Source organism: Jaculus jaculus, chromosome 9 (assembly GCF_020740685.1).
Source record: "Jaculus jaculus isolate mJacJac1 chromosome 9, mJacJac1.mat.Y.cur, whole genome shotgun sequence".
NCBI classification, from domain to species: domain Eukaryota; kingdom Metazoa; phylum Chordata; class Mammalia; order Rodentia; family Dipodidae; genus Jaculus; species Jaculus jaculus.
Window position 1 is genome coordinate 28,472,046 of NC_059110.1, and position 16,376 is coordinate 28,488,421.

Sequence of the window (16,376 nt, forward strand, 5' to 3'; positions counted from 1 at the left end):
AGGTCTTTTTCATAAGAACACTAATCTCATTCAGGAGGTTTGGCCCTCCCAAAGGCTGTACTTCCAAGTACCATAACATTGAGCACATGCAGTGGTGGTGGGGGCAGTGGAACACATTTAGTTTAGACTCCACAGTACAGTAGAAGGAAAGAATCACTGAAAAGGGGACACCGATCTAAGCGGGGACACAGATCTAACCAAGATGGTTTGTGAGACACAGGAAGCCAGTCTTTATCTTGAAATTCACTAGGTTTGCAGACATCTACTTGCCAAACTTTCCTAGCTCTTTGAGACAGTGACTATTTTTAGCTACCATTACTCAAGAGGCTCTAGTCCCAAACCTAGTCAAATGGAAGGAGAAATCTGAGTTCCATCTCTTTCCCTGGGTCTTAGAAGTTTTACCTCCAAGGCCATTGTCCACCAAGATTTCTTTTTTTTTTTTTTTCCATTTTTTTCTTTATGTATTTTCAAGGACAAAGAAAGAGAATGGGCATGCCTGGGCCTCCAACCATTGCCAACAAACTCCAGGCACAGGTGCTACCTTGTGCATCTGGCTTTATGTGGGTACTCAGGAATGGAACCCCGTTTGTTAGGCTTTGTAGGTACCTGATGATCCATCTCACCAACCCTCCACACAGATGTCTGTAGTTATAAATATTCACTGGCAAAGAAACTACACATGTGGTATAGAATATAACATTGTAATTTTATTGCTAAAAACAGAACAAGCTGCTATTCAGCAAATGAGGTGCAGGGATCTTTGAATTACAAAAGACACTGGAAGCAGAAGGAACCAAAAGTATAAGGGCATGAATGAATACACTAAGTTCTGGTGTTGATGGTAATTAAGAGTGGCTGGTGAACATGGTACATTTGGCAGAATTGCATCAGACCATGTAGAATCAGCATGGAGGCCCCACTCCAGACATATGGATATGTACCAACTGAGAGCTTTCTTTTTAAAGTAGAGTCTTTCTTTCATTGTTATTTTCTTACTTTATGTATTTTTTAGAGACAGAATGAGAAAGAGACAGAGAGAGAGAGAGATGGACAATTGGTGCCCCCGGGCCTCAGCCACTGAAATCGAACTCCATATGCTCACATCCCCTAGTGGGCATGTGCAACCCTGCGCTTGCTTCACTTTTGTGTGCCTGGCTTATGCAGGATCTGGAGAGTTGAACATGGGTCCTCAGGTTTTGCAGGCAAGCGCCTTAACTGCTGCACCGTTTCTCCAGCCCCATAGCGCTTTTTTAGTGGGGATGTGACGTCTGTGGTTCTTCAGCAACCCATAGTAGCACTTCTAGGTCATAAAACTGCAGAAACAGCGCTGCATTTCTTACCCACACATTGGCAGATGGCTCCTCATAATGAAGCGAGTGTGACTTATTTTCCCTTTAGGATTCATTTAACTGTATCTTAGCACCTGCAGGTTAGAAAAGTGACTCATTTCCACTGGATTATTTATGCAGGTATGCATTTATACTTTTCAAACTTGAAATTTTGCCTACAATTTTGAATTGCAATGTTGTTTTTTTTTAGAATTACTAGTTATCAAATTGGTTTTCTTTTTAAAGTATGCTATCTTGGCCTTTATAAAAACTGCTGCATACACACACACACACACACACACACACACACACACACACACACATATATTTAGCTCTCCTTTATATCATCAAAACAGATAAAATGGCAAGGATTTCTTGGCAAGTCCTTCTCTATTTAACTTCAACATAGCAATGATCTTCCTGGGCCAACTTAGCTTGAGCAAGGGGCCTGCTTCTACCCATCACCATCTCCAAGCCTGCATCTTGCTGCAAGCCTCATCTGGCTGGTCTTCACTCCTCCTCTTTTTAAAAATTGTACTGAGGGCTGGATAGATAGTTTAGCTGTTAAGGCACTTGCCTGTGATGCCTAAGGACTCATGTTTGACTCTCCAGATCCCACATAAGCCAGACACACAAAGGTGAGTCAAGCACAAGGTTTCACATGCCCACTAGGTGGCGCAAGCATATGGAGTTTGAGTACAGTGGCTGAGGTGCGGTATACCAATTCCCTCTCTCTCTCTCTCTCTGTCTCTCTTTCTAAAAAATTTTATTTAAGAAAATTATTGTATTGACAACTTCCATAAATATAAACAATATACCATGACTATAATCCCCTCCCACTACCCTCCATTTCCCCTCTCCCAAATGACAACTCCACTGAATGTCTTTTTCTTTCTACCCTCTTCTGACCTTCCCTCCCACAGTAGTTTGATAGAAATAGACCCCGAGATTCCCCTGCTGAAAAGACTGCTCCATTTCTCACCAAGCTTCAAATGTCATCCTGATGTCCTCCAAGGGTTTCCAAAGTCTGGGGGCATGTAACCCCTGTGAACTTGTGTAGGCTACCCTTCATCACTATTTGCCAGCCACACTGATCTTTTGTCAGTTTCAAGCCCTCTGTCTTCTCGGACGGGCTTTTCCCATCTCAGGGTCTATGCTGGAAACAACCCTATCAGCCGTGCCGACGAAGCCTGTATCCTAGTAAGCTCAGCAGTCACCCACTTCCTTCTGTAGCCTGATCACCAGTGTGTAAGTTCACTTACTTATTGTACTTCTTTTTTTAAACATTGAATTTATTTACTTATATGAGAGGGAAAGAGGCACGCAGAGAGAGGCAGACAGAGAGAGAGAAAGAGAGAGAGAGAGGGAGAGGGAGAGGGAGAGAGAGAGAGAGAATGAGTGCACTGCATATGAACTCCAGACACGCCCCACTTTGCATATCTGGATTTATGTGTGTTACTGGTTAACTGTTGAGCCATCTGTCTAACCCTTATTTTACTTCTTAATACTGACTTTCTTTCTATTCCCCGAGGGACCATAAGGGCAGACACATATCTGTCTAGTCACCCTTAGCTATCCACAGAGTGGGCCCTGGCATTGGTTTCCTGGTGTGGCTGAAACAAAGTTCTATAACACGGATGTTTTAAAACAACAGAATTTATTCTCCTACAATTTGAAAGCTAGAAGTTGGCAACACCATCACCATTCTCTCTCTGAAGTCTTCAGAAGAGACTAATTCCATGCTCCTCCCAACTTCAAGAAATCCCAGGTCGTCCTTGGCTTGCATGCAGGTGCATCACACCAGTCTTGACTTCCACCCTCACCTAGTGTTCAACCTGCATCTCTGTCACTTAGAAGGACATCAGTTGTATTGGATTAGGAGTCTACGCTGCTCCAGTGTGACCCCAACTTAAGGGAGTACCTGCGCCAACCCTATTTCCAAGTGAGATCAACATTCTGAGATCTTAGGGTTAGGATTTTAATATACTTGAGGGGGCAAGGAGGACACAATTCAAACCACAACAACCTCCACAAATTAGGTTGAATATGTATAATGACTCTCAAATACAATATTTCTCTTCCATATTGATGGGATTTGCCACAGTGGTTTCTACAAAAAAGACAATGAGCTAAAGTTCAAGGCTTAGGAGGAACTGATCTACACATCCTAAGATTTTCTGTGGTTTCAAATTAATAGACATCCAAACTCACCAACTTACAAATCACCAGAACAGACTCAAGTACAACATTCTAGAAACCCTACCTCAGTCATCATCTCACGGCCCAGGAAATGCGTCAAGGGAGGAGTACAGCCTCTACTTGTGTTGTCTAGGATCAGGTGTGGAAAGAAATAAAAGGAAATGCTTTGACAGGAAAAGAAAAGGGTCTTCTATTATGTGATGTGGTGAGATTCAAAAGAATATGCTGGGATGGAGAGATTGCTTAGTGGTTAAGGCACTTGCCTGTGAAGTCAGAGGACTCAGGATTGATTCCCCAGGACCCACATAAGCCAGATACACAAGGTGGCACATGCGTCTGAAATCTGTTTGCAGTGGCTGGAGGCCCTGGGGTGCCCATTTTCTGCCCCCCCAACACAAATAAAATAATTTTTTTTTAAAAAAGAATATACTGACCAGGACAGTATTAAATATTTCTTTTTAACATATTTATTTATTTATGAGTGAAAAATAGTATGGGTGCTCCAGGTTCTCTTGCTGCTGTAAACTTCAGATGCATGTGCCAATTTTATGAATCTGGTTTTATGTAGGCAACTGGGGAATCAAACTCAGGCCACTGGGCATTGCAAGGAAGTTTTTTTTAAAAAAATTTTATTTATTTATTTGAGAGCCACAGATAGAGAAACAGGCAGAGAGAGAGAGAGAGACAGAGAGAGAATGGGCACGCCAGGGCCTCCAGCACTGCAAACAAATGAACTTCAGATACGTGCGCCCCCTTGTGCATCTGGCTAATGTGGGTCCTGAGGAATCGAGCCTCAAACCGCAGTCCTTAGGCTTCACAGGCAAGCGCTTAACCGCTAAGCCATCTCTCCAGCCCAAAGCTTTTAAAACCGCCAAGCAATCTCCTCAGCCCCAAATACTTAAATACTTAAGTTGTTTTATATATTAATGCCTGCGTTCCCATCAGCCTTGCCTTGTCTTTGTTTATATTACCATTAGTTTGCAAGGATGGCAGGTGAGTAAGGGGGTTCAGAGTATATTATTATTATTTTATTATTATTATTATTATTATTTTAAACTTTTAAATTATTTCTTTGTTTGACTTTATTAAAAAATTATATAAATTCCTCCCACCATCCTCCTTCAATCCACTAACCTCACCCCTCCCTTCTTACCCTACCCCTCATCTTTCAACCATTCCCCTCTTCTACTTTGAAATTTGAAGTGTTTTTTTTTTTTTTTTGTCCCCTCCATCATCCATGACTAGTTTATGGGCCCCATATTGTGCAGGCCTTGTGTGGGTAATGAATGACAGTTATGATGAGGCCATGAATGCAGTGCCCAATTTTGTGTCTGGAAGACAGTATTGCAAAGCACTCCTTTCCATCCTTTGGCTCTTATATTCTTCCTATCACCTCTTCCACAATGATCCCTCTCTTACAGTCTCTTCCACAGTGGTGCCTGCGTCTTGGAGGGTGATAAGAGCTGTCTCCCTTAGCTCCTCCTCTTACTAGCCCCATACACTAGTGCAACCTAACTTCTCTCCACCTCCGTTGCCTTTAGTGTATATGGTAGATGACAGCAATCGTACTGATCATAGGCTACTGTGAAGACTGAGATCAGCAAGTATTTCTGTGTTATGAAAATTGAGTTTTATGCAGATACTATATTCTCTCTTTTAAAAATATTTATTTAAGAGAGAGAAAGAAAGAGATGGGGGTGCCAGGGCCTCCTGCTGCTGCAGACACAAACTCCAGATGTATGCGCAACTTTGTGCATCTGGCTTTACATAGGTCCTGGGGTATCAAACCCAGGCTGCTAAGCTTTGTGAACAAGCACCTTGAACCACTGAGCCATCTCTCCAGCCCTGATACTATATTCTTTATTAAAACAGAGCCTGTGCTCACTTCGGCAGCACATATACTAAAATTGGAACAATATGGAGATTAGCATGGCCCCTGCCCAAGGATGACATGCAAATTCGTGAAGCATTTCATGAAAAGAGCTGCAGCCGGGCGTGGTGGCACACGCCTTTAATCCCAGCACTCAGGAGGCAGAGGTAGGAGGATTTCTGTGAGTTTGAGGCCACCCTCAGACTACATAGTGAATTCCTGGTCAGCTTGAGCCAGAGTGAGACCCTATCTTGATAAACCAAAAAAGAAAAGAAAGAAGAAAAAGAAAAAAGAAAAAGAGCTTCATGGCCTGTCATATTCAATATACTTTAAAGATCATTTATGTCCTACTGAGATGAAACCTAGTCCAAGGGAGTATTTCTGAGAATTCTTTGCAGAATGGTCAGAGCTCACTGTAACAAGAACCATTGATTGCTATTGATCAAAGACAAATCATTAAAATTCCCTAATTAACAAAAGTTATAACTGATACAGATAGACAAATTACTACCAATCCACAACAATTTTCAAACATCCATTTCTGGGAATAAAAATGTCTGTGAACAGAGAGACAAAATGTACTGTGCCTGAGTGAAAATGATTAATGTGGTTTAATGCGCTCTGATTAAAAAAATGGTTTGGAAACCAGCAGGACATGTTATAACAAGGAATGTATTCTGTGTCCTGGGGGATTTAAAGATAAGATGTGACCTACTTTGCTTAGGATGGGGCCACCCCTAGATAACGCTTCCATGAGGAGATGATCCAAAAGTGATAACTTTTCTGCCTGGGCAATCCAAACAGAATGTCAGTCTCAATGAAGACTTTACAGGACCAAAGGTTGTAGTAGTTCATTCTCATTGGATTCTTTTTTTCATAAACAGAAATGTTTCAAGATTAGTAAGATTTTATATATATAAATTCGTTTATAACAGAACTGGAAATGGAGAGGATATTTTTCTCCCTCTCAGTTTAAATTGCTTTTAAATGATTGTTCTCTTACTTTTTAGAATTTTTTTTCCATTATTGTTGTTCTCTATTGCTCAGTGACATGTTACCTCCAAATTAGAAACCTGGGGCTGGAGAGACGACTTGGTGGTCAAGCGCTTGCCTGTGAAGCCTAAGGACCCCGGTTCGAGGCTCGATTCCCCAGGACCCACGTTAGCCATTCACACAAGGGGGCGCATGTGTCTGGAGTTTGTTGGCAGTGGCTGGAGGCCCTGGTGCACCCGTTCTCTCTCTATCTATCTACCACTTTCTCTTTCTCTCTCTCTCTCTCTCTCTCTCCCTCTCTGTCACTCTCACATAAATAAATAAAAATGAACAAAAAAAAATAGTAACCTGAAGCAAGACACACTCTCTTACATTTTTTCCTGAGGACTAAGAGTGCAGTAGTAGTTCAACCATGTGATCACAGCTGAGGGTCTCCTGTAAGTGAGTAGGCAAGAGATCAGCTCGGGCTCCATCATCTGACAGCAGAGGGTCTGCTTCCATGCTCATCAACAGGCTCTTGACAGAAGGAGACATTCATTTCATCACCAGCAGTTAGAAGACCAGTTTCTTACCACATGAGCCTCTCCACAGGGCTGCAGGATTGTCTCAGAACAAATGTCTATGTGAGGGAACAAAATAGAGACCACATTGCCTGTTGCACTCAGATCCACATTGCTTGGACAGGCATTCAACCGGACACAGTTTATGGGAGGAAGGGATTTATTTCAGGCTTACAGTGTCCAGGGGAAGTTCCATCAATGGCTGAATAAGATGGCTGCCTCTCATAGATCCAAGCAAAGAGACACCACCAACAGCTAGCACCACAAAACTCAAACCACCAGGACTCAGCGGCTCTCTCCACAGCTTTGGGCTGGAATGAAGACCTGCCCCACTGTTTGCCAAGCATGCAAGAGTCTCTAGATTCAATTCCCAGAACCCAAGACCATACACACACACACACACACACACACACACCTTAGGACTGGACTCAGATTCACTCTCAGTTACACACCCCCGTTAGCAGGAATCTGCCTTCTAGGGGATCAAGTAGGAAGTTTAATAATTAAAAAAAAATGGCTGAGTCTATGGGGCCAAATGTTCAAACTATCACAATGCCTTTTATGGTCTAACCTCAGAAATGTTATACCTTCTTTTCTGTTAGATGCTATTGGTCACACTGACCAATCCAGGTGCCATGTGGGAGGTAAATCTACAGACTGTGAATGCCAGGAATAAGGATTACTGGAGGCTATCTCAAAGCCTGGCTACAAAATTCATGATGATAGATACAGTAGACTACATTGCAACTTGCAGGACAGGCGTTTACATAGCATTTATAATAAAATATATTATCACTTCAAATAATGGAAAAGTGTGTGTGTAGGGGGGTCTTGGGTATTGGGGATTAAATCTTATTGTAGTATTCATTCTCTTTATTTAACTTGTTGTCACCATAGTTTGACAATTAGCCTAGCATTTGTGAAGGTACCTTTAAACAATTCTAAGCCATTTATCAATTGTTCAATGAGAGTTTATGATTGATAACACATCCACAGTATAGTTCACTTCAGGAGAGTAAAACTGCTTTGCTTTCCTATGATAGCAACCAAATGAACAATGAATACACACACACACACACACACACACACACACATACACATTCAAGAGAGAGAAAATATGGGCATGTCAGGGCCTCCTGCCACTGCAAATAAACTCCAGATTCATGTGCCACTTTGCACCTGGCTTTACAAGGGTACTAGAGAGGTGAACTGAGACCATCAGGCCCTGCAAGCAAGCACCTTTAACCATAGAGCCACCTATCCAGCCCACATAATCTATTCTTTTAATACAGGGTATTTTTAGAGTAAATTTTAGGCCTTTTTTGCTGACTTATATTCAAAGACAAGTAGAGACCAGTGTTGTAGAAGATATTCACATAGATTACGCATTGAAGAAATATGACTGAACTCCAATATCTAAGATTACTTGTGATTTTTATCTCCAAATTCATGTTGTAACACACCAGAATATTCCGTTTCCTTATCAGTTATATTTGTGGAGCTATGTTTTAGCAATTTCTTCCATCAATGATATTATAATATAGTCTTTTATTTTTATTTCCTGCAAGATGCTAACAATTTTGCACATGGTAGGACCATTTAAAAATGTAGGCCCACAAAGTTTTAGGTCTAGGAAGATCTTAAAGGAGTTTTTTTTTTAACTTTTTTATTGACAACTTCCATAATTGTAAACAATATCCCATGGTAATCCCCCCACATTCCCCTTTGAAACTCCACTCTCCATCATATCCCCCCACACACACGCACCAATCAGTCTCTTATTTTGATGTCATGATCTTTTCCTCCTATTATGATAGTCTTGTGTAGGTAATGTCAGGCACTGTGACGTCATGGATATCCAGGCCATTTTGTGTCTGGAGGAGCACGTTGTAAGGAGTCCTACCCTTTCTTTGGCTCTTACATTCTTTCTGCCATGTCTTCCACAATAGACCCTGAGCCTTGGAAGGTATGATAGAGATATTTCAGTGCTAAGCATTCCTGTCACTTCTTTCCATCACCATGATGCCTTCTGAGTCATCCCAAGGTCACTGCCATCTGAAAAGAGAAGCTTCTCTAACCAAAAAAGAGAGTAGCATTAATATATGTGTATGAACATTAAAAGGAGTGCTTGCTGGGCAGTTTGATAAGCATAGTATATACATTTAGCCAGATAGCAGCAGATGTTACACCCCTAGGGCTCATGACTACCCCTGTTGTAGGTTTTCAATATCAGAGATGTATTCCCTCCCATGGAGCGGGCCTCCAGTCAAATTATAGGGCAGTTGGTTTCCACCATGACAGACGTGCCACTATTGCACGCATTGGTTTATTTGACCTGGCTGTCAAAAATTAAGGCTTGTAGTGTTCACTGTTAAGTATCTTCACTGGTGATTTCTCTCTCTCCCATTGAACTGCATGCAGTGTGGCTTTTTCCATCTTTCTGTCCACTAGTCTCCATGGAGGAGGTTTTCAGCTCAGCTCCAGCAGGATTAAAGGAGTTTTATTGTTGCTGTTGTGTATTTTTGTTGTTGTTGTTGCCTTGTGGTACTAGGGTTTGAACCTAGCTAGGCCTAATACATGCTAGGTAAATGGTCTACCACTGAGCTATATCCCCAAGCCCAGGGGAGTTTTATGGTAAAAGTGATCTTCGGGATAGAGAGATGACTTAGCAGTGCTTCCCTGCAAAGCTTAAGGATCCATGTTCAAGTCTCCAGGTTCCACATAAGCCAGACACACAAGGTGATACAAGGACACAAGGTTGCACATACAAACAAGGTAGTACACACGTGTGGATTTTGATTTCAGTGGCTGGAGGCCCTAGTACACCAATTCTCTCTTGCTCTCACTCATTAAAAAAAAAATACAAAAAAGTGATCTTCTTTTTTGAAGGGCAGTACTGCCTCTCTACAATCCCTGTTCCATATTCAAACTCTGATTAAAGTTTAGGACCTAAGCTGGATGTGGTACTTCAGGCCTATAATGCCAGCACTTGGGAGGCTGAGGTAGCAGGATTGCCATGAGCTTGAGGCCAGTCTGTGCCACAGAATGAGTTCTGGATCAGTCTGGACTACATTAAGACCATGACTCCTGTACACAAATAATAAGCAGTACATAATAAAATCACAGAACAGTATCAAATCCCTGCTCATTATTTACTGTGTATTATCTACAAAAATATGAGTATTTGTTGATACACAATGTTTCCAAACAAAACAATCAAAAGTAAAGAGTTATGGAACAGGGCTGGAGAGATGGCTTAGCAGTTAAGCACTTGCCTGTGAAGCCTAAGGACCCTGGTTCGAAGCTCGATTCTCCAGAACCCACGTTAGCCAGATGCACAAGGGGGCACATGCATCTGGAGTTCATTTGCAGTGGCCAGAGGCCTTAGCGTGCCCATTTTGTCTCTCTCTCTATCTACCTCTTTCTCTCTCTGTGTCCATCACTTTCAAATAAATAAAAATAAACAAAATTTTTAAAAAAAAGAGTTATGGAACATATTGTCCTTTTGAGATTCTCCCACCACCTAACACACTCAGACTGTGTAGCAGTGATCAGTTAAGCTGATAGTGAGTATTACTTGCTCTTTCAGTATTTAACTTTCTGCTTAAAAATAAAGCTGAGATTTAAAAAATAATAATCAAGGGAAAAAGTAGATAACATACACACATAATACATACACACACACACACACACACACACACAGACTTGCCCCCTAGTTGTTAAAGAGGTTATTTTACTTTGAATCAGGATCATATTAAAAAGTTTAATTCTAAAACAAGCAATTTTTTTTTCTTTCTTTTTGTTTGGTTTGTGGTAATACAATACATCATATAGAACTAATCTTAGCAAAGGATTACCCCAAGAACTATGCTAATTCCTTTCCCTGACATAATCCCAGATAATTTACATAAGAATTATGGGACTTAGTCTAGAATGGACTACCCTTAAGTAACTGCACTAAGTTTTATTTCCTTACCTTGATTTGCAATATCAAAATTTTATAGTTTCCAGGACTAGAGTCCTGGAATGCATATTTACAATGGGATAAATTCTTCATAAAATCTGATTGATTATTACTCAGAATTTTGTGACTTCTCCAATATTTAAAATAAATGTTTTGGTTCCTACATATTATCACAAAACTTTTTTATTTATTTTAATTCATGGATCATCCTGTGGCTTACTTAACTTGATCAAGTCCCTGTGTTCCATCCTCAGCACTGAACAAGAGAGAGAATGAGAGAAAAAAACAGAAGAAAACTAAAAAAAGAAAAGATATTGAAAGAAAGGAAAAGAAAAAAACGGAGGATCGTCCTATTTATTTTATATAATCGTATCTTAAGCTTTTCCTCTCATCTTGTTAGTTTGTTCATTATTTATCATTTCTTTTAGAGGAGTCCTATGAGTTAATCCTCTAGGATACAATGCAGTTATATGAACATGTCAGGGTTGAATTAAACAATTTTTTTTTCATTTCTTCTCTACTTATTGAATCGAACCCCAACTCCAGAATTCAAAGCTCCAGCCTTTCAGGATTATCTATTGAAATTTTGATTAAAAAAACATAATTATGCATTTTGTAATAAATTTTATATGTACATATATAAAGAAAACTTTGCCAAGCTGTTCAATAACTTCTGGATCTGAGTAGCACTCATGTGATACCCACAAACCTTTAATATATTTTTCTATTTTGTTCATTAAAACAGGCCTCTAGCCTGGGAAATAGATGGGCAGTCGCCCCATTTTGCAGGAGAGAAGGTTGGCATTTTGACAGGGCAGGGCCAGACGTTGTGATTCCATACCCGTAACTCCTTTAGTTTGCAGAACACACTGTGCAACGAGTCATGGAGTGGGAAGGGGAGGGTCTGTGTACTGGGTACAGCCTCCCATGTCACTATCTATGGTGTATCTCACCCCACACATGCTGATTTTGAATGCTGTCGAATCAGAGTTCTTAGGTTTGCCCCATTCTCGGCTAGATGGCTCTTCTTCTCCTCTCATTCGAGGTCTCTCATATAGCCGATGGCAGAAAGAGCTGAAATGATGTCACAGTGATGTCATTCTGGCCCCACATTTGAAAGCCTGGGCTCAGCCAGGATACTGGAACACTGGAACAACTGAGCCTCTCCTTCATGTGACCTCACAGCATAGTGTCTCCCAGCAGACTAGCTGTTGTTTTATGAGACAACTCCGGGCTTCAAAAGCACCAAAATGGAAGTGCTTAGACCACCTCGTGACTTAGGCTTCGAGCCCCTTCTGCCACATGCTAATGAAGTGAATCGCACAGCTCAGGTTCTGACTGAAAATGAATGGAAAGCAGAGTAAGACTACTGGAAAATGTGGCTCATTGGGGGCCACTTTGGGAGGTTAGTACTCACTACACAGATGAAGTTTTGCTCCATGAAGACCTCAATCCCTCTCTACTGCCTTTTCAGCAACCTGTGTCTCGGGTGGTTTGCCTCAACCTACAAATATCACCTTCATATCCATAAACATGCAGAACATCCTACGGTGGAACCCACCAGCAGAGCTACAAGGAGCTGAAGTTACCTACACAGTGCAGTATTTCATGTAAGTTGTTTCTTTTCCTTCCTGCTCATTTATAAATGCAAGACCCAGGCTCCTCATAGACATGCATAAATTTACCTATCCATGATGTTAAATACTTTTTTTCACAAAGTGCCCTTGATATTCACGACCTCACACTGGCTGGTGCTAGCTACATAAATCCTGCACAATATGAGGAGAAAATAATGACATCGTAACAGAAGAGAGACTACTTGGAAAGAAAGGATTCAGTCAAAGGAGGATTTGGAAGGAGGGAAAATGGAGTGCTGGGAGTGGATTACGAGCATGGTATATTGTTTACTTTTATGGAAGTTGTCAAGAAACAGCTAAAAAACTTTTTGAAAAGGATAACTTTTAGTATTTCCTATTACCTTTATCTGTTTTGTTATATTGAGTTATAAAACAATTATCATGTGGATCCAGGAGCATTGAACATTTAGGCAAAGGGGAATTATAAAAATAGAGGAAAGAAGTTGGTTAAAATATTATTATCTGACTAAATGAACAAGGAAATGCATCAACTCTGAAACTTCCACTGGAATCAGGGACATTATTAGATGAAATGAAACTGAGTTCAGAATTCCTTATACTTAGCTGTTCCTATTAAACATAGAGTGGACACTTTCACTTTAATCTCTCCTTCAAAATCCATTGCAGTCAAGGCTGAAAAGAAAGGAAAGGAAGAGGAAGGAAAGAGAACAGAAGGGAAGGGAAGGGAAGGAAAGGAATGAGAATTCAGAATAGAGAGGAAGTACCCATGTTTAGAGAGTCAAAAAAATGGCCACAGTCCAGACCACAAACTGTGAAGTATAAAAACCAAATACTGTAGGGTCAGAACCAAAACAAGTGCAGAACCTGAAAACAACCTGACACGTCTGGAACTCCAAGAGTGGAAAATAATTTCACAAGAATAACTATAACAGTGTTAAGGGGCTCACCAAACAATCTATGAAGGTATAAACCTAGAATCTTCACCACTGGAAACTGAGGAAATACCCCATGCAGCCACACTTTGGCTCCATAGAATGTCAGAGAAAGAGGAGCTCAAGTGATCTACTCATCATGGAGGCCCATTCACAACCCAGGGAGAAGCCCAGAGTGAATCGGGCGCAGGAAGGAAGAGGTGGCAGGATGGGAAGCTGCCAGGAAGATCACAAGGAGTTCCCGCCTCAGAAGTCTGAAGCAGGCAGGCTCCCCAGCAGTGAGAATAATGGAGGTGGTAAGAAAGTGTCTGACAGAAGCAGAAGATTGAAATGCTGCACAGAGGAGCTGAAGAGATGGCTGGGTGCTTAAGACACTTGCCTTCAAAGCCTAAGGACCCAGGTTTGCTGGCACATGCAATCTGGAGTTTATTTGCAGTGCCTAGAAGCCCTAGAGTGTTCTCTCTCTCTCTCCCTCTCTCCCTCCCTCCCTCCCTCCCTCCCTCCCTCCCTCCCTCCCTCCCTCCCTCCCTCTCTCTCTCTCTCTCTCTCTCTCTCTCTCTCTCTCTCTCTCTCTCTCTCCCTCTCCCTCCTCTTTTTTAAATGAATACTAAATTTAAAAAATATTCTGCACAGACAAGGCTCATTACCTGACCCCTACTCTTACACCTAAGACGTTTGTTTTATTTTCCTCAGTTACTGGGGTTTCCTGGGGCTCAGCTGAACGGCTCTCAGCAGGTCTCATTTAGGGTCTCTCATGCAGCTTTGTATCTATGGCAGACAGGGCTGGGATGACCAGGATGATCACTTGCTTAATATCCAGCCCATAGGTGGCCACATTCAAAGATTATTAGCCCCAAGAAATTAGTATGGTGCCTATCTCTAACTAGAAGAAGGAAGGAGGAAAAAGAACACAAGAAGTTCCTCAGGAGGATGAGGAGATCTCTCAGTGAGTAGTGCTTGCTATGCAAGCATGGGGAACCTGAGTTTCGATCCCCAGAGCCCATGTGCAGTGCTTACGGGGATGGTCTGCACCTGCCATCCCAGCCCTGGAGAAGCAGAGATGGGGAATGCCCTTGGCTCACTGGCTAGCTCGTTTATCCAATTCAGCAAAGTCTAGGTTCAGCTAGAGACACATGTGAACATGTATCTACACATACTCTCACTTGTCAAAACATTCACACACAGAGACTCACATAAAACTTCCTTAAAAGCCTCCTCACGGAAGAGAAGGTACATAGATAATTGTCTTCATAGTCTTATTAAGCATTATGATCTGTTTATGTGTGTATTTATTTACTTGGCAGAGAGAGAGAGAGAGAAAGAGAAAGAGGAAGAGAAAGAGAAAGAGAAAGAGAAAGAGAAAGAGAAAGAGAAAGAGAAAGAGAAAGAGAAAGAGAACGAGAACGAGAAAGAGAAAGCATGCAAGGGCCTCCAGCCACTGCAAACAAACTCAAGACACATGCATCACCTTGTGCATCTGGCTTTCATGGGTCCTAGGGAATCAAACCTGAGTCCTTAGGTTTTGCAGACAAGTCCCTTAGCCACTAAGCCATCTCTCCAGCCCATGTTTGTGTTTGTGACACAGAGTCTCATGCAGCTCTAGTTGACTGTAAACTTGCTGTGAAGTGGAAGTTGACTTATGGCTATCATATCAAAGGTCTGTATGTCTATGGGGAGGTTCTGTCCAGCAGTACTCAACAAAAGACCTCTGAGTAAAAGGCAGGCGTGACTTGAGAATCTTGTAAAATTCAATAGACAGTATTTTCAAACATGTGAGAACTCAGGATATCTTGCCCTCCTGAGTCCTTCTGGGATGGGGACCATTAACTACAGGTGATGTCTAGCTAACAGAAAGAGAAATGAAGGGGGCGCACGCGTCTGGAGTTCGTTTGCAGAGGCTGGAAGCCCTGGCGCGCCCATTCTCTCTCTCTCCCTCTATCTGTCTTTCTGTGTCGCTCTCAAATAAATAAATAAAAAATGAACAAAAAAAATTAAAAAAAAAAAGAAAGAGAAATGTGAGCTCAAAGGAAGAACTTAGGAATGACATTATCCTTGCAAGAGAATAGGAAGTAATATGTGTAGGATTCTTGTAGTGACTGGGATAGAGCTACCGAACTCCCTTGTACGTGTTCGAACCTAATATCAGGAGGAAGGGAACTCTAAGTTTACTAGTTCTCACAGTAGGAAATCATCCCCTATAATCTAAAATGAAAAGACTAGCTTTCTTCAACATCCATAGGGTATCCAGGTTATTGGCTCCAGGACCCCCCACAGATGCTCAAGACCCTTCCTTAAGTAAAATGACATTATAATTTCATGTAATCCTCCTATACACTTTAAGTCACCTCTACATTACTTATAATACCAGTTACCAATGTAAATGCTATTTAAATAGCTGTCATGCTGTGTTCATTAGGGAATAAAGAAAAGAGACTTATACATGTTCAATAAAGATACAAGTTTTTTTCTATATTTTTAGTCCACAGTTGGCTGAATCCACAGATGCAGAGCCCATGAAGAGCCAACTGTACATCAATATTTTAATATCTCTGTTTTCACTGTTTTTCAGAACTATTTTCTTAATTTAAAAACTCATTTAAAAACTAATATATCCTGAGGTGATGAAACATTTGAACTTTAGCTATTCATTTCAGTTTCTCTTTCTATTAAAGTTTGAACCAAGTCAGTTGCCAGGTTATTTGAATCATATGTATCTACCAAGGTACCTAATTATCTTTCTTTATATATATCTGTAAGAAAGATAAGGGCTGGAGGAATGGATAAATGGTTAAAGGTACTTGCTTGCAAAGACTCAAGGCCCCAGTTTCCTCACAAAGCCAGATGCACAAAGTGGTACATGCATCTGGAGTTTGTGTGCAGTGCCAGAAGGCTCTGGTATGCCTGTTCTCAGTCTCTCTCTCTCTGTCTGTCT

The 16,376-nt window shown here is 41.3% G+C and overlaps 1 protein-coding gene and 1 non-coding gene across 2 annotated transcripts in view; both read left to right on the forward strand.

The window, feature by feature from the left end:
• Il20ra (interleukin 20 receptor subunit alpha) overlaps nucleotides 1-16,376 on the forward strand; it is a 45,943-nt gene that overhangs the window by 11,287 nt on the left and 18,280 nt on the right. The window contains exon 2 of the mRNA XM_012951705.2: nucleotides 12,389-12,524. Coding sequence (XP_012807159.2) covers nucleotides 12,448-12,524 — 77 coding nt within the window. The 5' untranslated portion in view covers nucleotides 12,389-12,447. The remainder of the gene's footprint in view (nucleotides 1-12,388; nucleotides 12,525-16,376) is intronic.
• Nucleotides 5,405-5,508, forward strand: LOC123463785. The gene has a single exon (XR_006639170.1). It is a non-coding gene; the product is annotated as a U6 spliceosomal RNA (small nuclear RNA).